This window comes from Marmota flaviventris, chromosome 2 (genome assembly GCF_047511675.1).
Source record: "Marmota flaviventris isolate mMarFla1 chromosome 2, mMarFla1.hap1, whole genome shotgun sequence".
NCBI classification, from domain to species: Eukaryota; Metazoa; Chordata; class Mammalia; order Rodentia; family Sciuridae; genus Marmota; species Marmota flaviventris.
The window spans coordinates 111,162,824-111,188,552 of NC_092499.1; the positions used below are offsets into that span (position 1 = coordinate 111,162,824).

The 25,729-nt window shown below is 50.3% G+C and overlaps 2 protein-coding genes across 6 annotated transcripts; one reads left to right on the plus strand and one right to left on the minus strand.

Annotated features, from left to right (window-relative positions):
• On the minus strand, nt 1–12,696 carry Rasl12 (RAS like family 12). Its single transcript, XM_027922936.2, has 5 exons — nt 12,406–12,696; nt 10,727–10,783; nt 5,379–5,452; nt 4,485–4,675; nt 1–1,939 (listed from the first exon to the last, which is right to left on the minus strand). The coding sequence occupies exons 1-5, from the start codon at nt 12,506–12,508 to the stop codon at nt 1,564–1,566; spliced, it is 801 nt and encodes a 266-aa protein (XP_027778737.2). The 5' UTR covers nt 12,509–12,696; the 3' UTR covers nt 1–1,563.
• Kbtbd13 (kelch repeat and BTB domain containing 13) lies at nt 12,175–24,329 on the plus strand. Of its 5 annotated transcripts, none has more exons than XR_011706692.1 (3): nt 12,175–12,518; nt 23,056–23,092; nt 23,303–24,329. XR_011706692.1 is itself a non-coding variant. In XM_027923414.3 (3 exons), the coding sequence occupies exon 1, from the start codon at nt 20,411–20,413 to the stop codon at nt 21,785–21,787; it is 1,377 nt and encodes a 458-aa protein (XP_027779215.2). In that variant the 3' UTR covers nt 21,788–22,004; nt 23,056–23,092; nt 23,303–24,329. The 5 variants fall into 5 exon arrangements, 1 of the variants encoding a protein (XP_027779215.2); XM_027923414.3 differs by lacking the exon at nt 12,175–12,518 and adding an exon at nt 20,411–22,004; XR_011706691.1 differs by lacking the exon at nt 12,175–12,518 and adding an exon at nt 22,013–22,537.
• The last annotated feature ends 1,400 nt before the right edge of the window (nt 24,330–25,729 follow it).

Genomic DNA, 25,729 nt, shown 5'->3' on the forward strand with positions numbered 1-25,729 from the left:
TTAAAATTTGTTATTTAAACAATCTTTTATTAAAAGGCTTCTGGGAGTGGGCAGCTGGAATTGCATAGTTTGTTCAAACAATGGTGGTCCACAAACACACAGTGGCTTGGAGTAAAGTGTACAATCCCAGCCAGCCTGTGGGTCAGAAACCCTGGCCAGGACCCTCAGTATGCAGTCTTGAATAGTTCGTGGGCTCCCCCTAACCTCAGCTTCTCCGTTTTTTGGAGTGGGGCTGAAAACTATGTTAGAGATGTTTCCAATCCAAGCTCCTGGGACTGCTGATTAAGAGGGGAAGGAGCAGGATTTCAGGGTCAGAATTCCCTTGTTGGCCCTTCTATCCACCAGAGCCCTCTCCTGTACCTGCTTATCTGCTGAGGGTTCATGGTAAACAGTTAGGAAACGATTGCACTCCCTGCCTCTGAGAGCCTTTTCTTGCTAACAGTGGGATCTCAGAGAGTATCCTGATTCCAGATCTGAGCCATAAGCTCAGTGGTAACACCAAATAATTTATGCAAAAGTCTGCTTTATTAACCCCAAATGATCTAGGTTTTGTCTCCGACCCACTGCTAGGAATCCTGGGTCCTGCCAAGCCAGGCTACAGACATGTATACTGTTTCTACCCATGAGTATCCGCCAGGTGGCATCTGATCCCACCGGCTGTGGGCTCCCTGGGGCTCTGGGGAACTGTCACTAGAGAGAACAAATCTATCCTGCAGCCTTGGTCATTCAACTTGAGGAGGCTGGTCATGAGGGTCTGTGGACACTGTCTTTAACAAAGGAGGTACAAGAAGACCCAGATGTTGGTTAAAAAAAAAAGAGAGAGAGCTAGAGTCTTCCTACCCAGGGCAACCCACAGCCCCCTCCCTTTTACCCGCATGGAGAGGCAAAGTGCTGGAAATACCTTTGCCTGGGACTTTTCCCTGTCCAAGCTGAGAGCCTTTTCTTGCTAACAGTGGGATCCCAGGGAGTATCCTGATTCCAGATAATATAACAGATAAAATAATAGAATTATTTTAACTAAATTTTCTTCAGGAAAAACTGTAGAATTTGCTGCTTGGGGCTTCTATGAGGTCAGAAGATGACAGTGGGAGGACCAGGTTCTGGCCTCTGAGCAGCCGCTCTTCCATTCCCCTCCACTAGGTGGTGCTAGGCCTTCAGGGCCATCTCTACTGCCTTCACGGGGACAGGGCCTCTCAGAGCTGTCCATCCACTAGGGTCCACAGTTGGCAGGCAGGGATCCTGGCAGCAGGATGGACACTTCAGTTTCTTCCTGCTCAAGGCTGACCCCAGGTTTCTGAGCTGTCGCAGTAGCTCCTTCCCTCCAGGGTCACAGGTGTAGTGGTTACCATGAGAACCGAGGTCTGACAGGAACAGGAACAGCATCCCTGCCTGTCCCTCTGGCTCACACAATGAACTGAATGTAGGGTCACTGCTTGGTGCTGGAGGTGGGGCCAGCTTTCCACCAGAGGGTGAGGTCCATCAGAGGAAAAACTGGTGGTGACAAACCAGCCCCTATTCTGCAGCTCTGCCCAGCAGTCAAGCCAGGGCTCCTGAGGAGGGCTCTCAAAAGATCTTGAAGCCCTTCAGCAGGGTCAGAGTTGGAGCTTTGCGCTTGCTCTGGGCACGGGATGACTTCACAGTGACCAGCTTGGCCTGGGCCACGGTGGGCATCTCCTTCAGGCTGACAGTGGAGAGAGTGTTGAAGGTGCAGCTGGCCAGCCCGTGCCGGGTGGCAAGTGAGGCCTGGTGGGGAGGGGCCTTCTCCTCAGAGATGAAGAGGGGCCGGGCCAGGGGGCTCTTCTCCAGCTCCCGCCGCACCTCTCGCACTGCCTCGTGGAAGACGTGCTGCACGTGCTCAAAGTCCAGGCAAGCAGACACCTCGAAAAACAGGCACCCGAACCTGCTAGCCAAGGCCGCACCCTCGGCCTTGGTGACCTGCCTGGTGAGAAAGCAGGGCGAGGCAGGGAGTCAGGAACGTGCTGCTCTGAGTCAGGCAGAGTGGGGCCTGTGCCCAGCTTCCCACCCTCTGGCTGGGCGCCTCTGCCCATCTTCATCACTCTGAGTCTCTGTTTGCTCATCGGTACAATGGGATGACATCATTTGCCTCTCGGGGTATTAGAATTAAGAAATATAATTAGTGTCAAGTGCATAACAATCCTGGCACAGAGAGAGTGCTCCATAAATGCTAGCTAATGTTGCCAAAGCCAGAATTCAGGAAGGAGCAGGAGTGTAAGAGGCTGCTAGACCTGTCAATGGCCAGAATAAGAAGACCATTCTCAGTCCCATCTCTCCTCTATCCCAAAGTGGGTCCCTTGGTCAGGAAATGGGCCACAGAAGTGACCCAGGGCATAGCTTTCAGGGTTCATGGGGAGTTTTGTCTGCCTGCCTGGGTAGAGAGTCAGAGAGAGCAAGGGTGATGACATTTTGTGGTTAGCAGAGGGAAACAGGAAGGAGGAACAACCCCTACTCCAGCTGGGTCTGACACCGTCTCCTGAGGTGACAGGATAGATATCTGAAACTGGGAAGGTCCTGGAAGCTTCTGACCTGAAAACTGTGGGGAACTGGGGTGAAAAAAAAAAGGGCTTTTGGGTAGGTGAGGTGGAGAGAGAGAAGTGGTGGAGGTCCCTGAAGGCTGAGGCCAAGGTTCCCCTGGCTGGATCCTTCTGACCACCACCTGACTGCTGGGCACTGCTGAAGGTCCCACCCAGCACTCCTGAGGACAATGGCAAGCCCGTGAGATGAGAGGAAACACTAGGGTGCGTAGTGGTGGGACGAGACTAGTTTGGCAGGAGTTAGGCTAGTTGCCCAGCATACTGTTTTATAGTGGGTGGGAGCATCAGAGAGAGAGAGAGTGACTGGGACCAAAAGGGTCAGGGGCAGAATATCTAATCACTTCCCACCTGGGGCTGGTGTTCTGTCTGTGCGCTCACTGCTTCCTGAGGATCCCCTTTTGAAAGAGAACTGGATATATTTGCTTTTATGATGAGTTTGAGTCTACAACTCTGCCATTGTGGGGGCTTCAATAATGAATTTTCAAAAACATATACACATGGGGGTGATACAGGCACATGACATTACTCTTTTCTTTAATTGTTGTTTGCAGCCTAGTGAACATTTTGTCAGTGGTTTGGAAACTACTGCCCTAAACCCCATTCTCTCTCAGCTGCAAGACAATCATGGAGACACTGACAAATGCTCAGTTGAAAGAGTCAATGTGCCAGGGAGCCCTGATCTACCAATGCTGGGCCTTGACCAAAGAAGGAAGTGGAGGTGAATTGTCACAGCATGTTCCTAGGGAACCGATGTTGTTTCACTCAAGCCCCATATTAGCTAAAATCCCACACCATTTTTAGACAATCCCCTTTGGCAAAGACTGGGGTCAAAACAGTGGTCTGTAATTTTCTCCCCCATGTTAAAATCTGGCCTATTCACAATCCAGTCTTCTGACCCCCTCCTTACAGGTTCTGCAATTCCTCAAAGACAGCCTTGGTGTTTTTAACATCACATGACTTTCCGCATTCCCTGAGACAAGAATTTGTCTGGGTCTGAGGACTGGGTGGCCTGTGAAGAGGCCTTACTGTGACCTCATTCATGAAAAAACAACTCCCTCCTGCCAATGCCTATCTGACCCATTTTGAACAAAAGGTCTCTTCCCTGCTAACGCCAGTCACAGGCCTTTGGGGCCTGGGAAATCAGGAGAGAGCAGCCACAAGCAGGGCAGGTGGTGGGAAGGCTGGAGGAAGGTGCCATACCTGGCAGGTGGAGAGTCCAGTGGGATTGCTCATCGAGTATAGGCACCACTGTCTCCAATGCCTCAGAGCCAGGCAGGTGACTTGAATGTGTGAAGAGGGTGAGATAAAGGACGGGGAGTGGGGCAAGGCCTCTGGTGAGCTGGAGGGAGCAGGCCCCACCTCAAAGCATTCCAGTTCCAGAACTTATAAAACACTGTGCCAGCCAAGCAAAATATGGCTGCAGTGTTCTGTGGTCATCTGCCCTTTGGCCCAGTCTGTGACCTCTGATTCAAGTCCAAGCCTCTCTGAGAGAACCTGCCCTCAGCATAGCCAACTGGGGGAGTGAGCCCAGGGCTTGCGCTTGGGTGAGGCAGAAGCTTCTTGGTCCAGAGCAGACACCTGACCCGAGGAGCCAATCAGATCTCCTCTCTGGAATTGGGCACTGAATGACCAGTCAGCTGCTAGGAGTGGGACCAGAGGTCACATCGACTGAAGCAAGAAAGGGTGGTGCTGAGACAGACCACAGAGGCACAGGAGGATAGGAGTGGCTTCTTTCCTGACTTCTGGGAAACTCAGCTCCTGTGTGGCCCAGATACACTTCCCTGTCTCTCCTTGTCTGCTGGGAGACCAATGCCCAGCGTCCCTTTTTCCTAATTTCCAGGGGGATTGCTAACCAATGCCTGCAGATGCCACTCTGCCTTTACAAATATAGAGTGTGGGCTCTGGAGTGAGGGCCATGCTGCCCGTTCTCACCTGTACTGGGCCATGTCCAGCTTGTTACCCAGCAGCAGAGTGGGGTAGCTGCGCTGTGTCTCCTTGGTGTGCAGGGCCAGCAGCTCCAGGTAGCTGCTGCTGCCCTCAAAGCTCTGGCGGCTGTCGAGGCTGTAAACTACCAGGAAAGCGTGGGCCCAGTTCAGGTAGCGCTCACAGTTCCTGGGGGTATCCTGAGGTGAAGAAGAGGAGTCCCCCCCTCAGGGGCAAGAAGGTGGGGGTAAAGGCCTTCACCTGAGCTGCCCCACACCCCCTACTCCCAGGTCTTTGTATATTGTTCCCCAGCACAGCCTTTTTCAAAGGAGCACTTGAGTGTGGATTTGGCTTGGCATGAAAGGAGACATTGTCTCACGAACCTCCCTCCCACCACACAGCCAGAGAGCAGGGGACCTTGGCCCCTTGGGCCCAAAGCCAAAGACTCTGGCATGGCCCCTATAGGGACCTGCTATCCCTGGGCACCACTGGTTTGGGTTAGGTTCATGCTTCCCCTTTGACTTCTGAGAGTAACTGGCATCTGATCTTAATAGGTGCTGGTGAGTTGGGGGTGAAACTGGGAGGGGGATATGTTGGAGGCACTTGGGTCCACAGGCTCTCATCAGGGACATCTGTATAAATAGATGTGCGCCAGTCTCTGCATATGTGACCAAAATGCCCCATAGCACAGGACATCAGAGCTGATACCAGCAATCATCAGGTCCCCCCAGGTTCCATCCCATCCTCTCAGGTAGCAAATGAAGGATTCAGGCCCTTGGGAGTCATTCAGGGTCATGCAGCAAATTGGAGGTTAAAAAGGGATCCAAATTCCCCTCTGAGGCCAGGACTTCCCAGAAGGCTGCATTGATTCTTGGCCCTCCTTGGGTATGAGGGTAACGTTACCGGGTCTGCAGTGTCCATGACTCTCAGATGGACAGGCTGGTGGTCCACAATCTCCTCAGAGCTGTAGGTGTCCTCTGCAACACAGACGGTCAGGCAGATCAGAGGCAGGGCAGGCCACTCTATAATGAACTAGGTCCATGTCCCAGCTTCCCCCTGTGCAGCCTTGAGGGGACCTTAAGAGGCTACAAGGTTAGAGGAGCTGGGACTACTCTCACCTTCATGGGGGACACAGGAGAACCTCCCACCAAAGAGATGCTACTTTGCTTATAGGGCTCAGAGCATCAGGCCATTCATATAACATAACCCAGGACAGCTTGTGTTGTGTGCCTGTGCACAAAGCCAGCAGGGCTGAGTGTGTGACCATGAGCCCCAGTGGCAGAAGAGGCTCAGGAACTGCACTGCCAGTCCCCCTAGCCCCAGCTTCTCTACCCTCTGCCCCTCTGACCACAGCATCAGGCCTGTACGAACCCCCAAGGACAATCTCCTGCCCCTGGTGGGAGAAGAGGAAAAAGAGACCCACATGAGATGGATGGAGGGAGGGCCATCAGACCTCCGTTAGAAGTTCCAAGGAGGGCTGGGGATGTGGCTCAAGCGGTAGCGCGCTTGCCTGGCATGTGCGGGGCTCTGGGTTCGATCCTCAACACCACATAAAAATAAAATAAAGATGTTATGTCCACCGAAAACTAAAAAATAAATATTTTTTAAAAAAATATCTGAGACCTCATATACTTAAAAAAAAAAATTCAAAAAAAAAGACGTTCCAAGGAGGTTTTACAAATAGTCTTTGTCAACATGACAGCAGAAGATTTTTAAGTTGAAAATCTGAAATCCGGCCAATCTTAGTTACTTTTTAGTGGCCAAATCACTTCAACTCCTGGGGGCTGTTTCCTCATTTTAAAATGGGAATAATATAGTAACATTGCTAATAGTTTCCAAGTCTTTGCCCTTTGCCAAGCGCAGTGCTAAGTGTTTGTCCTTGCATTAGCACATTTAATAGTTCCATCTCCCAAAGCTGCGTGAGGACTTGATGGACCCTTGGGCATGGGGCCTGGCCAGCCATAAATGCCTGGAAAGGGCAGTGGGGACTGTGGACCTCCAAAATTAACAGAGCAGGCTCACATTCCTAGGTGAACTTTTAAAATAGTTTTAGACCCACATAGAAGTTGCTAAATGCTACAGAGTTCCCGTGTACTCCTCTCCCAGCGTTAACACATTACACCGCCACAGTACAGTTTCCAAACCAAGAAACTGCCATTGAAACGGTGCTATGAACTGAACTACTGACCTTATTTGGATTTCACAAGTTTTCCTTTTTTTTTACTTTTTTTGTTTTCAGTTCTTATGACCTCCAACCTAAGAAAGCAGCAAATGGCCAGGGGTCCGCATGCATAGAGGACATCATTGCCATATTAGCAATGGGTCTTTCTCCTCCTAATCTTCCCCTGTGCAGGTGGCACATGTATGTGAATGCACTAGGTTCCCACCTTTCCCTGGATGCCCCTGTGGCATGTCACCCCAAGCCCCCTCTGGGTAGAACTGGGCTGCTTTCTGCCTTCCCGGCAGCAGTCTCTGTGAGAACAGCACCCCAGCCCTGGATGAATGCAGTCAAACACTTCTCTCTGAGGGCTGCTGGCAGCCGAGCAGGCCTGGACACAATCCAGGTCCACCAGCATCCAGCATGAATCACAGACAGCTCCTCGTCCCCAGCCTGCTTTGGGGACTTGGATAAATAGCTGTTCTTATGCAAAAAAAAAAAAAAAAAATCGAATGGAAAATATGCCCCAAATGTTTAACTATATTTGGCCCAAGAAGAGCTGTCCCTAGATGCCTACATCTTGCTCAGATTTATCTTTATTTTCCTGCCAACGTTGTCCAATGCGCCCCTTTTAGGGACTCCCTCCAAACAGGCATAGTATCCTGCCCAGCCCAGTAAACGGTGTTAGCTGAAACTTGGCCATTCTCTGCCCCCAACTCCAACAGCCTTTTGAGTTAGCTGTATCTTTATTGTAGAAAGACATGCCCTCAGAGGGCATCTTGTCCAGCATCCCCTTTACGGGGAGGTGACTGGCCTCAGAGGCGGGGTTGTGAGGATCCTTACCCATTCACAGTAACGTAGTCTTCCCTGACTTGGGGCACTCTGGTTCCCTAAATACAGGTGCTAATTAATATTCTGTGGACTTCAGTGCTGAGAGAAGAGTCCTTTCCCAAAATATTTTCCCTTCATTTATAGTAATGACAACTTTTTAAAAAGCACCAAAGAAGTTCTGGTCAGAGTGTGCATAGGGTGCTGCTTCAGAAATGATAACTATGTCCTTGCTGGAACAGGATGAAGGCAAAGATGGGATGACAAGCAGGCACTGTCCCCTGGCTAAGCCAGGTGAGATGCCCCAGCCTTTCTGGGAGAGGAGAACCTTCCCTGGAGATACTGGCTCCCTACTCGAGGGTCAGCATAGGCACTAAATCTTCAGTTCCTACTGGCTGTAAGAGTGACAGCCTGTCACAAAGCATGATTCTAACACAGACAGAGCCCAGTTTATTAGTCCCATCTTCTAGATGGGGAAACTGAGGCTCAGAGAGACCAGTGCCACATAGACCTCTGGCTCTGAGCCCTCTATAGCAGAAGGCTGTCCTTAGTGAAGACCTGAGGAGGGGGGTCTCCTGATCCTATGCAAATTATTGAGCCCTGCCTGCCTCAGTTTCTCAACCTATACAATGGGGATGACATTTGTAGGAGTTCTTCTCTTCTTTGTTTTTGGTAATCCAAAAACAAAATCACAGCGAAGAGCACTACGTTGTGCCTAGTACTGTGCTGGAACTGAGCACAAGCCTCTCCCTCAAGAGGCTCCCAAATGTGATCACGCTTTCAGGACACCCTAGAGGAAGCTGAGGAGTTGTTCTAGCAACATCTTCCTGACACTCGCTCTGCCCTGAACATCCAGAACTTTCTCTACAGGAGGAAAGGCTCTGGTCCCCTAGTTTCTTTGGTGCTTTTTAAAAAGTTGTCATTACTATAAATGAAGGGAAAATATTTTGAAACCAGCAAATGGGACAGTGGCTGGAATGTGTAGGCTGTTCCAGCAACAGGACGGATCCTCTGAGGAATGGTAGTGGCCTCCAGCGTGTGTGAGCAGAGACTGTCTCGGCAAAGCAAGAGACTAAAGGCCAAGGTGACTAACCACTGCGGGACTGCTGTCCCCCCCTCAGACAGTGTGACCACACATCCCACCGATAGGTCAGAATTCCACAATTACTCAATCAGGAAGCTCAAAGCAGCTCTGTAATGGGCTCATCTGGTGGGACCTGTGTGAAAAGAATGGATTGGGGGCAGGGAAGGAGGGACACTGGAAGTGGGTGGCCAGAAAAAATCCAGGATATGTGGTTAACTTTGAATTTCAGATACACAAGGAGTGATTTTTGGTGTAAGCATGACCCAGGCGCCAGATGAACTAAGCAGAAAGTCTTTTGAGGCACTGCCCTTGGGAATTGCTGGGTCCCTCCCGGATGGCCAGCCTGCTCCTGTGCTCTTCCTTCCTGCCTCCCACCCTGCCACACTCAGCACAGCCCCGGCCAGCACACCGCTACCCCCTGCGTCCTGCTCTCTCAGGGGTTGGCCTCTGCTGATCTAAGGGGCTCCCCTCAGCCTCTCCATGTGAACTTGGCTCCTCGACCTGTTCCCTCCGGTGCAGCACCAAGGAACTGTGCTAAGGAACAACTGTGAGGAACAAACCCCTGGAGGACTGTCAACTCACCACCTGTCCCACCCCCTGACTTACCCAGGGAAGCCCTCCACGTTCCCTGTTGACGACTACCATTCTAAGATCTCTTTGGAAGAAGGGATTCTTTTCTTTAAGAAAAAAAAACTGATTCAAATGTATGATATGTCAAGATCATTGTATTGTCATGTGTAACTAACTAAAACAATTTAAAAAAAGAAAAAAAAAATTAAACCTGATGACTAAGTGGCTCTGAGGACTCCCCCTGCTCTGGCACTGGGTCTCCTCTGTACCCTAGTTCTGCTGAATTGAGGGGCTGATGGGCACCAATGGATTCAGGAGCTCTTTCCTCCAGCCAGCCATCAGGGCAGGCTGTGGGCAGTGCTGCATTGTAGGCGTTTTCAACCTGTGTCACAGAGCCCTGGGTTTCCTCTGAGAGCCCTTGGGAGTCCCACCAATGCTTTATTCAATCTTTGTGAATGGGGAAATAATCCAACACCCATTTTCAAAATGCTAAGGTCATTCAGACACCCCACTGTGTCAGTGGACATTCATAATAACAATGTTATAAATGTGAGCTTTAAATTACATTGATACTGGGCTGGGGATGTGGCTCAAGCAGTAGCGCGTTTGCCTGGCATGCGTGCGGCCTGGGTTCGATCCTCAGCACCACATACAAACAAAGATGTTGTGTCCGCCAATAACTAAAAAATAAATATTTAAAAAAATTCTCTCTCTCTCTCTCTCTCTCTTTAAAAAAAATCACATTGATACTAACAAAATTCTGCTTTTATTTGTCTTGGGTATTAGGGTTCCATGTAAGAGATTATTTTAGAGAAAGGTCCTACTGCTAAAAATAATTTTCAGAAACACTGGTATGATTCATTTGAGGGAATCTCAGATGCCATGCATGGGAAGCCATTGAGGAAGAAGGAAGAGCGGACATACATTGAGAATCTACTTCGGCTCAAGTTCTAGGCCAGATCTTTTACATGCGTTATTTCTTTAATCCTCATAGTAATTCTCTGAGATAGGTATTTGATGCCCATTTTAGATGGGAAACAGGAGCCCAGAAAGGTTAAGTGACTTCCTCAAAATTGCACAGCTAATAAGTGGCAGAGCCAGGATTCAAACCCAGCTCTGATGGGCATCAATACATCCTCTTTTTCAGTATGCTATGATACAGCTAAAAAAGCAAGGCTGGTTTACTCATGTGGTTCAAAAAAATTGGTTCAGAAGCCAGCATCACTAGAGAATTTTTCATGTAGTTCAGCTTTTCTGGAAAAGAACACCGAGTGATCATCTTAAAGAACAATATCTTTTTGTATGTGGATATCTTCCTATGTCTGTTTTTTTTTTTTTTTCAGCTTTCATCATACCTCAAAATTTTGGGCAAGTCAGTTTCTCACAATTCTCTGAATTGGGTCAACCCCCAAGTTGTCTAGGGTGGGCTGTGGAAGGGGTATGTCTTACACTTAAAACATTTCCCTCCATGGGGTGGGTGATCCTGGTGACTCCTCCCTTCTGCCCCCAGGTATGCAGTACCCGTCAGGGCCCACCCACGGGGTAGGTCCCAGGGGAGTGCTCCAGGTGGGGCACAAGCAGCCAGAGGTCTAGGAAAGAGTGGTTTCTTACCCAAGTTGGGGTCATATTCACTGATAAACCTCTTGGTCAGAAACTTCACGGTCAGGGCTGCAAGAAGCAGAAAAAGGTGGCCTCAGTCTCGCCTGCAGTGCCTGGCTGTGGGTCCCTGGAAGCTGCCCTTCTTAAGGAGGCCTTATCTAAACTTCTGTGACCCCTGGCTGACACCAAGCTAAGTTTTTGTGGGGAACCACACTGGAGAGCTGAGGAGTTGGTTTGAGAAGCTCAGAAAAACATAGAAATAGGGGGTGCCAAGTTCCACTAGGTGCACCCTGAGTTTTGTTTTGTTTTAATGGCAAGAAAAACAATGAGAGGCAAGGCTTAGGAATTTTTGTGTAGACCCTAACTCAGGGATCAGGACCCTTGCAATCAGCTACTGTAGGGTCAGCCTGGTGAGACCCCAGAAGAAGGGACATGTTCCCCACCCTGGACAAGTCACACAGATTCTGAAGCTGGGGCATTTATTTCAGCTTTGGCTGCAAGCCAAAGAGACAGTAAGAGCAGAGTTGAGCAGTGAGCCATTCCTGGGAGGGTATGAAGTCCCCAGGGCCTGGCAAGATCCCTGTCCTGAGCTAACACTCTAGTGCCCATCCTCCACATCTCAGATCCTGGCTCTCTCTTTGGCCTCCACACCCCTCATGGGTATCTCCGCAGAATGTAAAGCTCTAGCACGAAGTTCTCCCAGGTGGGGTGCATCAAGAGGCTTCTGATTTTGCTCAGAGTTTAGCCACATAAAGGCAGGGGTTGGCCAACTATTTATTACACTGGGCTCTTAAAAAGTAATGTGATATTGTTGAGAAAATCCTTAAAATTCTTTCCTAGGATTCCTACCAGTGTCCATTTGGAAACTAATACCCAGGGGATACATATTTTAAAATGTAAATTCCTTCATTCATGTAGTTCTGGCTAAACTGTACCAGTGACAGAGTTCCAGAATAATGTTCAAAGGGGCAAAGGCAAATCTTTCTGGTTGCGTGACCAGATTCCGAGTCCCCTCTTTAAGTCAGAGGGGCTGGCTTCAAAATCAGAAAGTAACACCCTCAGTGAGTCTCAAAGAACACCCTGGAGAGTGGGGAGCCTACAGCTTACTAAGCTCTTGTTGGCCGTTCACTAATGGCTCTAACTGGACAAACGGCCAGTGGAGAAGCCCTCCTCTGCCCTCCACTTTCAGCTGCCTGGGACTTAAAATGGCAGGCAGAGGGGCAAACCCTTTTTCTGAGGTTTCTCTGCCTATGGCGACAAATGCCAGAGTGGTGAAGGCAGAGTTCAGTGGTGACAGAAATTATCTTAGTAGAAGCCCAAGACCTTGGTTCATCAACAAGTCCCAGGCACAGAGGACCACAGTCCAATGTATTTCCAGAAAGTTAATAGAGGGGTCTGGTTTGATAAGAATATGCAGTTTGTCCAGGAATCCCCAGGAACTGGGGTGTGGAGTGGGGAAATCCTGATATCCAGAGATATCTTGATGAGTGTCAGCAAAGGGACCTGTTGGATGCTGGCCTCCAGCCCAAGGGGCCCTCTTTGAACTTTTAACTGTGGCCTTAATATTCCCTGATGAAGGAAAGCACAAGGTCTCACGCAACCCTCCTGGGAAAAGAAGCCCACAAGTCCACAGCGCCCCGTTCCCACCGCACGTTCCCCGTCCCTCCGCTCCCCAATCCCGCGCCACTCACCGGACTTGCCCGCCCCGCGGTGCCCCAGGATGGCCAGGTTGACCTCGAGGGGCGCGATCTGCAGCCCGCTGCCCGCACGGGGCTTTCCAAACACCGAGGACATGGCGACACTGGTGAGTGCGACACGTGTCTTGGGCCGACGGGTCCCGAAGAGCGCTCCCGCCCGTCGGGGCCCCCGGGAGCCGCAGTCCTGGCACCCTGGGGCGGACGCGTCGGTACCGCGCGCGGGACCCGAGCCGAGCGCCGGCGGCAGAGTTCCCGCGGCCCGGCGAGACCCGGCCGGAGGAGGGGCCCTAGAGCCGGCGGGCGGGGCCGCCGAACTGCGACGAACTCCTTTTAAGGGCTGCGGGAGCCCCCCGCGGGGCGCGCTCGCCCTCTCCGCGCGCGCCCGGCCGCCCGCGCCCCCACCGACCGGCTCCGCCTTGAGGACCCGGGAGGCCCCAGGCCCCGCCGCGGAGGATCGATCGGAGAGAGAGATTCTCGGGCAGAGGGATAGAGAGAAAGACTTTCCCAAACCTCCACTTCTTTGCACCAGCTAGGAAATCCACCCTTTCCTTTGTTCCACCGGGGTATCCCCGCCGCCGCCTCCAAGAAGCCTCCCGGTCTTGCCGTTTCTTTAGGTTAGTGGGCTCAGCCTTGGCGCTCTACTTCTGCAACCTGCTCTTCTGTGTCGGGGTTCTAAGTGGCATCACTGCAGAACTCAGGGGGAGAGAGTCCCTCAGTAAGACTTCATGACCACTATGTTTTCAACTTCAAGAAACTGGATTCATCCAGCCTTACTGTTTCTTCCTTATGGGACCTAATGAGTTGCATGTGTTTGTGGTCTGTGGTGTAAATGGGGCATTTGTTCTAAAACCTGGCACCCCTCTTGCCTACAGTTCTGAAATTGGTGAGCTTGGCAGGAGTCACCTGGTCATTTCCCTTGGATCTCAGGGTAAACCTGATCTTGCTGGAGAAAATGGCCCATACCAAGAATATAGACAGGATCTAGGGCCAGCTCCTTCCCATGACCTTGGACAAGTCTTTTTTTTTTTTTTGGTAGGGGGAGATTGAACCCAGGGGTGCTTAACCATGAAGCCACATCCCCAGCCCCTTTTTTATTTTGAGACAGGGTCTTGCTTAGTTGCTTAGGGACTCTCTAAGTTGCTGAGGCTGGCTTTGAACTCAGGATCCTCCTGCCTCAGCCTCCCAACTGCTGGGATTACAGGCTACACCATCACTTTACTTTTTTTGAGCTTCAGTGTTCCCAGCTATGAATACTAGAGGAAGGGAAAAGAAATCTAAAATTCTATGATGTCACTCATCTAATAAAGACTGATAGAGTTGGACCTGGGCTCCAGATCTGAGTATGTTCTAGAAGGCTGTGGAGATTGTCTTTTGGAATACACTCCAGGGTAGAGTTGGGAAGGGTATGGGAACCTAACTACAACCAGTTCCCTTCTCCTTCCCCCAGATGGTTAGCCAATCTACCCACCCATCCACAAAAGAAACCATAGAAACCCAGGTCAGCAGCAGAGGGTCCTGGGTCAGAGCAGGATGGGAATGACTTCTCTCCAACCAAGAAGGAAAACAGTTTTCCTGTATAGGACATGAATATTGGCTCAGCCTGTGTTTGGGGGAGACCACAATAAAACAGCTGTGTTATTACGACTCTAAGGTACAGGGAGGAATTTGTTTAGATTACACCCTGAGGCCAGAAATGCTAGCACAGCTAATGACCAAGGGTTTTCCTTTTAGTTGTAGGAGTTGAGAATGTGGGAGCCAAGTTCCAGCCTCATCCCTGGGCTGGCCACAGTCCTGTGAAGAGACTGGATCCAGAAGGAGTCTGTGGCGAGAAAACCAATCTTCCTGGAGGGCTGCTGGGGAGAAAGTAAACTGTGGATCCACACAGGCCCTGCAAACGAACTCTGCTACTCCCCAGCTGGGACTGGGGCAGGAATGATTTAATGTCTTTCTGTTCTCAGTTTCTTCCTCTTTAAAATTCAGACCAGGGGCTGGGGATGTGGCTCAAGCGGTAGCGCGCTCGCCTGGCATGCGTGCGGCCCGGGTTCGATCCTCAGCACCACATACAAACAAAGATGTTGTGTCCGCCGAGAACTAAAAAATAAATATTAAATAAATAAATAAATAAATAAAATTCAGACCAACCAGGAGATGGGAGTTGCAAGGAGGCAGATTCTAGCTCAGTATGAGGGTGAATTCTAACCATGTGGGACTGTCCTTGGATGAAGTGAACCCCCTGACCTTGAGAACAACCAAGGGGATGAACACTTCAAGGAGATTTTGTAGAGGAGATTCCAGCCTGACTTTCACAATGGGCTGAGATGATTCTTAATTCCATTTTAGTTTAGAGATTGAGCTGGTTGCTAGTCAGTTACTCAGGCTGTCAGCTGTCACAGCTGAGGGCTCAAAGTCTGAGGCTTGGGAGTAGAGTGCCCGGATCCTTTCTCTACTCTCAGCCTCCTCTTCTGTAGGCTGCTTGTCCAGCACCCAGAGTACCCACTGTGGACTGGAAAGATCTCAGGAATAAGTCCAATTACCATCAGGCCCTAGAATAAGCTGCTTTGCTTTTCCATGCCTCAGTTTCTCAGCTTTAAAATACTGGTATTAAGGGTTAGGTGAGGTAATATGAAACACCCCACCCAGAGCTTCGCCAATGGCCCAAAGAAGCAACTGATAGTTGCCTCTTCTCTACCTTCCTGAACAGCACACACTCCTGGTTCACCTGCCAAGAAGTCAGTGGGCAGTGTAGTTAGTAGAAACGTGGACACTTCAGCTCAAGAGAGTGGTTATGCCAGGTGCTGTGGCTCAGGCCTGTAATCCCAGTGGCTCAGGAGGCTGAGGCACGAGGATCGAAAATTCAAAGCCAGCTTCAGCAACTTAGGGAGACTCTAAGCAGCTCAGTGAGATCCTGTCTCTAAATAAAATTTTTTTTAAATTAATATTTTTTAAGTTATTGATGGACTTTATTGTGTTTATTTTTATGTGGTGCTAAGAATTGAACCCAATGCCTCATGCATGCTAGGTGAGCACGCGACCACTGAGCCACAACCCCAGCCCCTCTAAATAAATTTTTTGAAAGGGCTGGGTATGTGGCCCAGTGGTTAAGTGCCCCTGGGCTAAATTCCTGGTACACACACACACAAAAAAAAAAAATCACGAGAGGTTATTCTGTTGGACAAGTATCCCAACTCTCCTGACCCCACCCCTACCATGGGTCTCATAGATGACCCTCAGGCACCCAATATACTGAAGCTATGCACAGTTCCCAGTAGTGGGCACGAAGCAGATACTCAATAGATGTCCCTGGAGTGAACAAGTGGGGCATGTAGAGGTGTAGGCATGAAGAAACCACGTGAAGGTTTCTTGATGCCACGTCCTAGATGGCTTCAGGCCACTAACCCCCAGGAACCATTCCACCTAAAGCTAAGCTTTTGGAAGCCCTCTGTGATGTCACTACTCTTCCTGGAGAAACAACATGTTTGAGGTCAAACTCAGATGTCCAAGCTGAACAGAACCTTTTTTTTTTAAATTTTTTATTGTTGGTTGTTCAAAACATTACAAATTTCTTGATATATCATATTTCACACTTTGATTCAAGTGGGTTATGAACTCCCATTTTTACCCCATATACAGATTGCAGAATTACATCAGTTACACATCCATTGATTTACATATTGCCATACTAGTGTCTGTTGTGTTCTGCTGCCTTTCCTATCCTCTACTATCCCCCCTCCCCTCCTCTCCCCTCCCCTCCCCTCTTCTCTCTCTACCCCCTCTACTGTATAACCCTGAGGGTCTCCTTCCATTTCCATGCAATTTCCCTTCTCTCTCCCTTTCCCTCCCACCTCTCATCCCTGTTTAATGTTAATCTTCTTCTCATGCGCTTCGTCCCTACTCTGTTCTTAGTTACTCTCCTTATATCAAAGAAGACATTTGGCATTTGTTTTTTAGGGATTGGCTAGCTTCACTTAGCATAATCTGCACTAATGCCATCCATTTCCCTGCAAATTCTATGATTTTGTCATTTTTTAATGCAGAGTAATACTCCACTGTGTATAAATGCCACATTTTTTTTATCCATTCGTCTATTGAAGGGCATCGAGGTTGGTTCCACAGTCTTGCTATTGTGAATTGTGCTGCTATGAACATCGATGTAGCAGTGTCCCTGTAGCATGCTCTTTTTAGGTCTTTAGGGAATAGACCGAGAAGGGGAATAGCTGGGTCAAATGGTGGCTCCATTCCCAGCTTTCCAAGAAATCTCCATACTGCTTTCCAAATTGGCTGCACCAATTTGCAGTCCCACCAGCAATGTACAAGTGTACCCTTTTCCCCACATCCTCGCCAGCACTTGTTGTTGTTTGACTTCATAATGGCTGCCAATCTTACTGGAGTGAGATGGTATCTTAGGGTGGTTTTGATTTGCATTTCTCTGACTGCTAGAGATGGTGAGCATTTTTTCATGTACTTGTTGATTGACTGTATGTCCTCCTCTGAGAAGTGTCTGTTCAGGTCCTTGGCCCATTTGTTGATTGGGTTGTTTTGAACAGAACCTTTGAAATCAGATCCAAACTCCGTCTAAGATGAAGAACTTGCCTGGAGGGGATGGGTAGCTCTTGCAAGTCAGTGCAGTACAGCATCAAAGCACAGGCCAGAATCCTGACTCCCAGTTCAGGCAATGCAAGCTACTGGCTTCCCTGTATGAAGAAACTTCTCCATCAGCCTGGAGGTGGGGTGGGGGCTGTCTCCCAGGGCAAGAGCTATGTCTCCCCCATCAGACTGAGGGTCCCCCTGGAACAGGGGCTGTGACTTCCCAAACAGACTGGGTGGGGACTGTCTTAGGTTAGGGCCTGGGATTCCACTTAACAGACCCCTACTGTGTGCCAATCATGTGAACAGAGATGAACAAGGCCGAGTCTGTGTTCTAGAAAGGCTCAAAGTCTGCTGCAGACTCCTTTCCTTGTCCCTACCCCCAGCCTTGCACAGTGCGGGGGTGCACAGTGGAGAGGAGGTTAGTGTGGGGTCGGGCAGAGCCTGGGAACTCTGTGGGCTGCCCACAGCCAGGATGGTTCCTTGTCCTCTCTAAATCCCAGAGGGATGTTCCGAGTCTGGGAGGTGGAAACTCTCCTCAGCTGTAGGCAGCACCCGATAGGGCCTCGGGGGTGGGCCCAAACTGCTGATCCACAGCCCAGCCTCAGAACCATAACCCCTAGTTTGGGTCACCCCTCCCCACTGTCTGGCTGCTGAACTTGGACACTGGGTGTGTGCATGAGCCCCAACCCACTCAAGGAGGCTGGACTGGGGGAAAATCAAGCAGAGAGCAAACTTCAACCAGGGGTCTGTGCTTCTGCTGCCTCCTGCTCTCAGGAGGGCTGGCGATGCTTCCATCTTTGTGGCGCCTGGTTCCTAGGTGTCTGGAACAGGCCAGCTGGGAGGGAATTGGGGCCCTAGGAATGTGCAGCAGCCCTGACCCCCTGGGTGGTCAGCCCTCCCCAGCCCTGCCCCTCGAGCCTCACGGTGTCAGTGAAGAGTGGCAGCCGGGCTGAATTGGTGAGCAGGCCCTAGGGTCAGTGGACAGGGTTCAGTCCAGTCCCACATCCTCCTTCATAACCAAGAAAACCCCCTCCCATCTCTAAGCCTCCCTTCCTGTTCCGTGCGATGGTAACAGTTAGATACCTTCTCCCTTCCCACTAAGGCCACTAGTAAGAACCTAGCACTGCAGAGCCCACTTGTCCCCAAGAAGGGATTGTCATGTCTGCTACCTGGAACTTGCAGGCCCTTTCAGCCAAAGTCTGGTCTCAGGGAAGGAGAGAAGCTGGCAGAGGGCCTGGGATAGTATTCATGAAGACTCCTGTCCTCCACCCCCACCCCATTCCTCCTCTTCTTCCTGTCTGGTCCCTAGGGCAGAGTGTCTGAGATATTTCTGGCTGCCTCCTCCAGGCCTCTGGCTTCCCAGGCTCACACAAGTGGTCCCCATATCCCAGTCCCAGTCTGACAGGGTCAAACTAGTTCCCTAACAGGGGAGGCACATTTGCTTTGGGTCTGAAGATTCATCCTGAGGGTCTGTGCATAAGTGTATCCTAAACGGAGGAAAGCTCCCCTGCCCTCCTCCCAGTTCCTGCATGGTCACTGTAAGCTACTCATCCTCCCAAAGGAGGCCTGAGGAGAAGGTGGGCGAGCTGAACATCCCCCAAAAGGCAGATACCATTTGCTCACCTACAGAAGAAGATGATAGGAGAAGATAATTTACTTTTTAGGCCCCAGAGTCTCAGCTAATCACCTAGGAGGGTCCTGTGCATTGGGAAAAGTGTCATAGACTGGGCAGCAAGAGGTCTGGGGCTCTCTGCTCCAAGTTGCAAACCTTGGGTAACTTCCTGTCCCGGTGACCCAGGTCCTCCACTATAAATGAAAATGGTGAACCTTGAGAGCCCAGCATTTGTAACACAGCACCAATGGTTAGGGTCCCAGTCTAACATTAAAAGGACTGCATTCCAGTCCTAGGTCTGTCTAGATTTGGCCATGTGATTAAACCTCTTGGTGACTCAGTCTCCTCATCAATGAAATGGAGCCATTAATAATACTATCCAGTTCATAGTGTTGCTATAAGCAGTGAGCAGATAATATCTATTAAATGGGAGAAATAGTATCCACTCAGAATTGTTGCAAGGATTGTAGAAGTTAATATAAATGCTATTGCAGTGCCTGACAAAAAATGCAATTTAAATGTTAGCTATTATTATTCCAAGAAGCCACTCTTTCCATCCATAGGCATAAGATGTCTGCAGTACCCCCACTTTCTTTCTCTCAAGGTCCAAGTCACACAGCAATGAAAGGGTTAGGCAAGTAGAGAACAGACATCTACTTCTATTCCCATCCCAAGTCAGAAATAAGTTCCATAGGTAGGGGATGACTGGATGTACACCTGCAAAAAAGAGTTGCTATTCTTCCCATTTTACACAAAAGGAAGCTGAGGTTCAAAAACAGACTGGGGGGTGCTGGGGTTGTAACTCAGGGGTGGAGTGCTTGTCTAGCACGTTTCAGGCACTGAGTTCGATCCTCAGTACCACATATAAATAAAATAAAGGTATTGTGTCAATCTGCAGCTTACACACACACACACACACACACATTAAAAAAAAAAAAAAACAGATTGAGCTCCAAATACAGGGCCAGAAGCTCAGGACACATTAGAATCCTGGACCATTCAATTTGCTCAACTTCTGCCTCTCCCTCCAACTTGCCTGTCCCACCCCCTCTGAGCTGATGGGGTGGGTTGGATATTTACCCTGTTCTGGTTCTTCCTAGCTAAATGACCTTGGACAACTCACCTAAACTCTGTGAGCCTCCTTCAGAATGCTTTATAGATATTGTTCTACACAATGAAATAGGTGTTATTATTATTATTGCCTCCCCTACACTGTTTTTTTTTTGTGTGTGTGTGTGTGTGTGTTTTGCGGGGGCGGGGGGGTGGTACTGGGGATTGAATCCAGGGGCATTCTGTTACTGGGCCCTTTTTAAAAAAATCTTTCATTTGGCTACAGGGCTTTGCTAAATTGCCATCCTCCTGCCTCAGCCTCCCAAGTAGCTGGGTCTACAGGCGTGTACCCTCACTGGCGCTTAATTAGCCCCATTCTGAAGATGAGGAAACTGAAAAGCAAGGAGTTAAGGTACTTGCTTTGTACCAAGGTGACACAGCTGATACGGTGCGAGTTAAACGGGGTATCTTTACAAGTGGCCTCGCAATGTCCAGCATGCTGTAGATGTTCAGTATATAGTCACTTTTATCACGGTTTCTCTTATGGAGGTGACCACACAGTTCTCCTGATGCCCTCTGGGCCCGGGGCCATCCAGCCTGCGGGCCACCACATCACATGTGCCTACTATCTTTAGCCAGGGAAGTATTTATATCCCTGGGGGACGTTTTTTCCCAGTACGGGGTAGCCCCAGAGTTGGTGGTTCGGCGAATCCAGGTCCCCAGCGGCAACCTCTGCCCCTCTGGCTCACCATGCCGCGGGGCCCTGAGGTCCCAGTTCAGGTATGGGTGGGAGGCCAGCTCTTCCAAGCTGACCAGGCACTGCTGGTGGAGCACTGTGGCTTCTTCCGCGGCCTCTTCCGCTCCGGCATGCGGGAGGCTCGCGCTGCAGAGGTGCGCCTGGGCGCGCTGAGCGCGGGTGGCTTCCGCACCACGCTGGAGGTGCTGCGAGGCCAGCGGCCGGCACTGGCGGCCGACGATGAGCTGCTGCAGGCGGTGGAGTGCGCCGCCTTCCTGCAGGCGCCGGAGCTGGCGCGCTTTCTGGAGCACAGCCTCACGTCGGACAACTGTGCGTTGCTGTGCGACGCCGCCGCCGCCTTTGGCCTGAGAGACTTGTTCCACAGCGCTGCGCTCTTCATTCGCGATGGCGAGCGCGAGCTGGCGGCCGATTTGGTGCTGCCCGAGGCCCGCGCCTACGTGGCGACCCTGCGGCCCAGCAGCTATGTGGCCTTGAGCACTCACACGCCTGCACCTGGCTTCCTGGAAGATGAGTCACGCACAATGTGCTACCTGGACGAGGAGGAGGACGTGTGGCGCACGCTGGCCGCGCTGCCCCTGGAAGCCAGCACAATGCTGGCAGGAGTGGCCACGCTGGGCAACAAACTCTACATTGTGGGTGGCGTGCGTGGCCCCAGCAAGGAGGTGGTGGAGCTGGGCTTCTGCTACGACCCCGACGGAGGCACGTGGCGCGAGTTCCCCAGCCCACACCAGCCACGCTATGACACGGCACTGGTGGGCTTCGACGGCCGCCTCTACGCCATCGGAGGCGAGTTCCAGAGGATGACCATAAGCTCGGTGGAATGCTACGACCCGGCCACTGGCTGCTGGAGCTTCATGGCTGACCTGCCACAGCCGGCCACAGGGGTGCCCTGCGCCCAAGCGCGTGGCCGCCTCTTCGTGTGCCTGTGGCGGCCGGCAGACATCACCGCAGTTGTGGAGTATGCGGCGCGGACTGACGCGTGGCTGCCAGTGGCCGAGTTGCGGCATCCGCAGAGCTACGGCCACTTCATGGTGGCCCATCGTGACAGTCTCTACGTGGTGCGCAATGGACCTTCCGACGACTTCCTGCACTGCGCCATCGACTGCCTCAACTTGACCACGGGCCAGTGGACGGAGCTACCTGGCCAGTTTGTCAACAGCAAGGGAGCACTTTTCACTGCGGTAGTGCGCGGCGACACCGTCTATACTGTCAACCGCGTGGTCACGCTGTTGTACGCCATCGAGGGTGGCACCTGGCGGTTGCTCAGCGAAAAGATAGGCTTTCCCCGGCCCGGCTCTTTGCAGACCTTTCTCCTGAGGCTGCCCCCTGGCGCTCCGGGGCCTGTGGCCACGGCGTTGCCAGAACTGTGAGCCCTGAGCTGGCGATAGGAAAGGACACCCTGAGTCTCCCCTGAGCAGAGGCTGAGTGTGCGAGACTGATTTGAGAAGCTCCTGGGAATTTCTTGTTCCCTATCGAGAGACTCTGTTCTCGAGCCTTCTGGTGGTGTGAACATGCCCAAGAAGCTCAGGGAGCAACAGTGACACGGGGGTCTGAGCCCTCAAATCACTTGGACTCTGCTGAGAGATGGTGGGTCATGATGTCAGTGAAAGGGGTAGGAAGGTTAGGATTTGAATAATCCAGGCTTATTGCTTGCCCAGTCCTCCAGCCTGACAATGGACTTGGCCAGCAATTGAGCATGGCTAGGAGCGGGTTAAGTGTTGTTAGCCAAACTAACAATCAGTAGGCACAAATTAGGTGCCTATCATTTTCCCAACTCAGTGCTAGGCCTAATGAGAGCTGTAGTTGCTAAGCAGGGGTCCACAAAGCTTTGAGTCTAGCCCAAAAAAACTCAATCCAGTTACAACAAAGTTTACACATACTTGTCTCCATCCACAAAGCAACATGTTTTTTTTTTTTCTTTTTTTATTGTTTTTGTTTTTTGTTTTGGTACCAGGGATTGAACTCAGGGGTACTTAACCACTGAGCCACATCCCCATTCCTTTTTTGTATTTTATTTAGAGACGGTCTTCCTGAGTTGCTTAGGGCCTCCCTACCTTGCTGAGGCTGGCTTTGAACTTGCAATCTTCCTTCCTCAGCTTGCTGAGCCATTGGGATTACAGGTGTGTGCCACTGTGCCTGGCAACATGTTTTTAATATAACAAAAGAATATATATATTCTTTATATATAATATAACATAAAGAATTACTTTGTTATCATAATATAACAAAAGAATTACTGAAGGAATCAGCAGGGTAAAGGAAAAATAAGGAAGGGAAGAGATATATTTAGGAAGGTGGAGATTATACAAGTTGCAAGGAGGAGACAGATAAGATACTGTTTGAAAAGAGAGGTTTGGTTCATAGATACTGAGAGCTCAGGAAGAGAGCTGGGGAAAAACCGGAGTATATGGTAAATCTCTGAGAACCCAGCCTTTAAGGCAACCAGTTGACGATGGAGATATTTTAGGGATGGGGTGAGACTGAGCCAACTTGTAGCAGACAAAACAGCCTAGCCTGGAGTGAGAGCTGTGGAAGAGAGAAAGGGTTTCCTACTTTCCCTTTGGGGAGATGGAACATTGGGGGAGGGGGCACACAGGTGTAAGCCCCTTGCTAATCCCCTTTTTTACCATCACCACAGGGACAGTGGACTGTTAACCCCCATGACTTCACTCAAGGTATGCGCCCAATCCTGCCTTATCTCTTTGGTTGTATGTCTTCCACTATATTCTGCAGGTTCCAACTCTCTCCTCCTAGCCTCTGCTCCTGCCATTCCCTGGGCCTAGAATGTCTTTCTCCTCTTTTCCTCTCTTCCCTTTTCTCTTCCTTTCCCCCTCCTGTCCTCCCAATTTTCCTCTGTCAGCTCTGTACCCATCTCCTTTCTGCAGGATTGGCTGATCCAGCTCCTCATTTTCCTGATGTTGGCTGCCTGCATTGCTCAACGGACCCCTGACACCATTGTGTGTGTGTGCGTGCATGTGTGTAGCCACACACATGCACAGATATAGTAAGGGCAGAGATCCTGTGCTTATCACTGAGCTGGGGCACTTCCTCACTTGCAGAATAAAATGATGAGGGCTTGCAAGAACCCAGGCTGTAGGGTCCACTGGTTAGGGCTGTTGGCTGGTAGTACTAGATGAGGACTTGTCCTCCTTTAGAATACCCAGTTCTGGCTTCTGGGCAGATGCTTGCCCAGCCCTTCAGCCCATCTGTGGACTTGGGCAGACTTCTCTGAGTGGTCCTGAGTGGTCTCTGTTGTCCGGACCTGAGACCCATGGGAATTTTTGGCCTCATCAGAAGTGAAGAATACAGCATTGGCATGGAGCCTAGTGTCAGATAGCCTCGCAGCTTCTTCCCCTGACCTATATCCCAAGCCTGGAGAATGCTACCCTCAGAAGCCTCGGACCTTCCAACCCTGGAACAGCCTAGTCTGATAAGTCTTAACAATAAACCCTGACTTTTGTATCCTGTGAATGCTGTGCAAAGTCTTTTCACATCCATCTCCCCATTCATACCACCACAATGCTGGACATTGGTACCCTCTATAAGGCAGATGAGATTGGCAAGTTCAGAAGCTGAGTAATTGGCCCAAAGCCACACAGCACAGCAGAGTTAGTTCCTCACTTGTGGTTCTGTCAGAGAATGTTTTAAAAATCATGTCAATAATTTCTTCATTTGCTAATAAGGGGACCAAAAGAATGCAAAGCTGGTTGAAAAGAACATTTGAGAGACAGGAATTTGTATAACTAGTTGGCAAAAACATGCTGAAATAAGTTTGCTAAGTTAGAGATTCTGCTGGACAATGTCTTCTGGGCAATAAAACCATCATTTTTGTGGTTCTTTCCTGGAAAAAAAAAATATTTTGCATCTTCACATACATGCACGCACATACTTGTGCAGGCATCCATGAGTTAGTACAGGGCCTCACATGATCTGAGCTGTAATCCACGGTGAGTTATTAAACAAAGGTACATGCCCCTTAGTAATTAAATAGCACTTCACTGTTCAGCATTGTCCCAGAGTGACGCTGAAGGACCCCAGTCCTCCTTTTGCATTTTTTCCAAGTTACGATAATTTTTCTTAACAGTGCGGAGCACTCTTCCCCCTGCTCCTGCCTTCTGCCAGTGCTGAACACGTGAGATTTGTGACATGGAGGTGCTTGTTAATCAGCTCTCAGGCTTTTTCACTTATAGAACTCTGTGTGCTGCACTTCCGGCTGCTCGGCGAACTCCCTGAATTTGGTTGTTCCTTCACTCTGAGGAATCTTCCTGAGCTCTTTTCTGCATGATAATAATAGCACAGTTATTCATACAGAGCCTTCCCGTACTTCACTTACTTGAATATTTAAGAATTTCAAGGCTAGACAGCTCCACAGTACTCCTGCTCCTCCTCTCAAGGAACCACCCACCAACCCAAAGGTCACATGATTGGAAAAGGCCCAGCTGGTAAGTGGCAGAGCCTGACTTTGAACCAGGGCTACATGTTTGTTTTCTGTGCTGCATCCCTGCTTAGCTGACGTTCTGAGATGGACCTGCTTCCATCTCTTTAACATCTCCTTCCTTTCATCCTTTTCTGTCTGTCCTTACTTCTTTTTTGGTTCATCAGTTCCCTTGGATCCAGCCCTTTCTCCTCAGTTCTCTTGCCTTAGGACCTAGCCAGGAAACTAACGGCCCACTTCAAGAGGGTTTCCACGACTAGCCATGGGGTGGGGTGGGAGTTACACTTTCACAGAGACTCCCTCCCTCTCAGGAAGGGTAGGAGAAGTTTTCAGAAGCAGCCCACCTTCTCTGGCTCAGGGGTCCTCAGAGTTAAGGCTCTGTAGTTCCCCCTATAGCCAGTGTCTGTCTCCATTGCCCTTGGCAGGGATAGTTACCACAGCTGTTTTGTAGGTGGGGAAACCAGCAGAAAGCCAGCTTGAGTCACCCAAAGTCACACAGCCAGTTAAGTTGAAGAGCAGAAACCTGAACCCAGGACAAGGGATTCTCAGCCTCTCATACCCTGACATCTAGACTTGTCACTGAAGAACGTATTCTGGGGCACAAACTAGGGACAGGTAGGCAAATTACAGAGGTTTTAGGAATTACTGAGCCCAGAGGCTTTGGTTTTTAAATCTCTCTGTCTAGCTCAGAGGCAACTGAAAAATTTGTCCTGACAAAGACACACGCATGCAGGCGCGCGCGCGCGCACACACACACACACACACACACACACAGAGCTTAAAGCAACAGGGGACGTTTTTCTGACCCTTTGTGGCCACCCTGCAAAATGTCTTCTGGCACTCTCTCCAGTCTTCCACAAGCTTTTCTCTTGACCCT

What these genes read in the sequence shown, in the direction of transcription:
- Rasl12 (XM_027922936.2), bottom strand. Translation starts at nt 12,508, where the DNA reads ATGTCCTCGGTGTTTGGAAAGCCCCGTGCGGGCAGCGGGCTGCAGATC. An exon ending in TGAATATGACCCCAACTTGG is followed by an intron (nt 5,453 to 10,726) that starts GTAAGAAACCAC and finishes TCTGTGTTGCAG; the next exon opens with AGGACACCTACAGCTCTGAG. An exon ending in CTGGACATGGCCCAGTACAG is followed by an intron (nt 1,940 to 4,484) that starts GTGAGAACGGGC and finishes CTTTCTCACCAG; the next exon opens with GCAGGTCACCAAGGCCGAGG.
- Kbtbd13 (XM_027923414.3), top strand. Translation starts at nt 20,411, where the DNA reads ATGCCGCGGGGCCCTGAGGTCCCAGTTCAGGTATGGGTGGGAGGCCAG.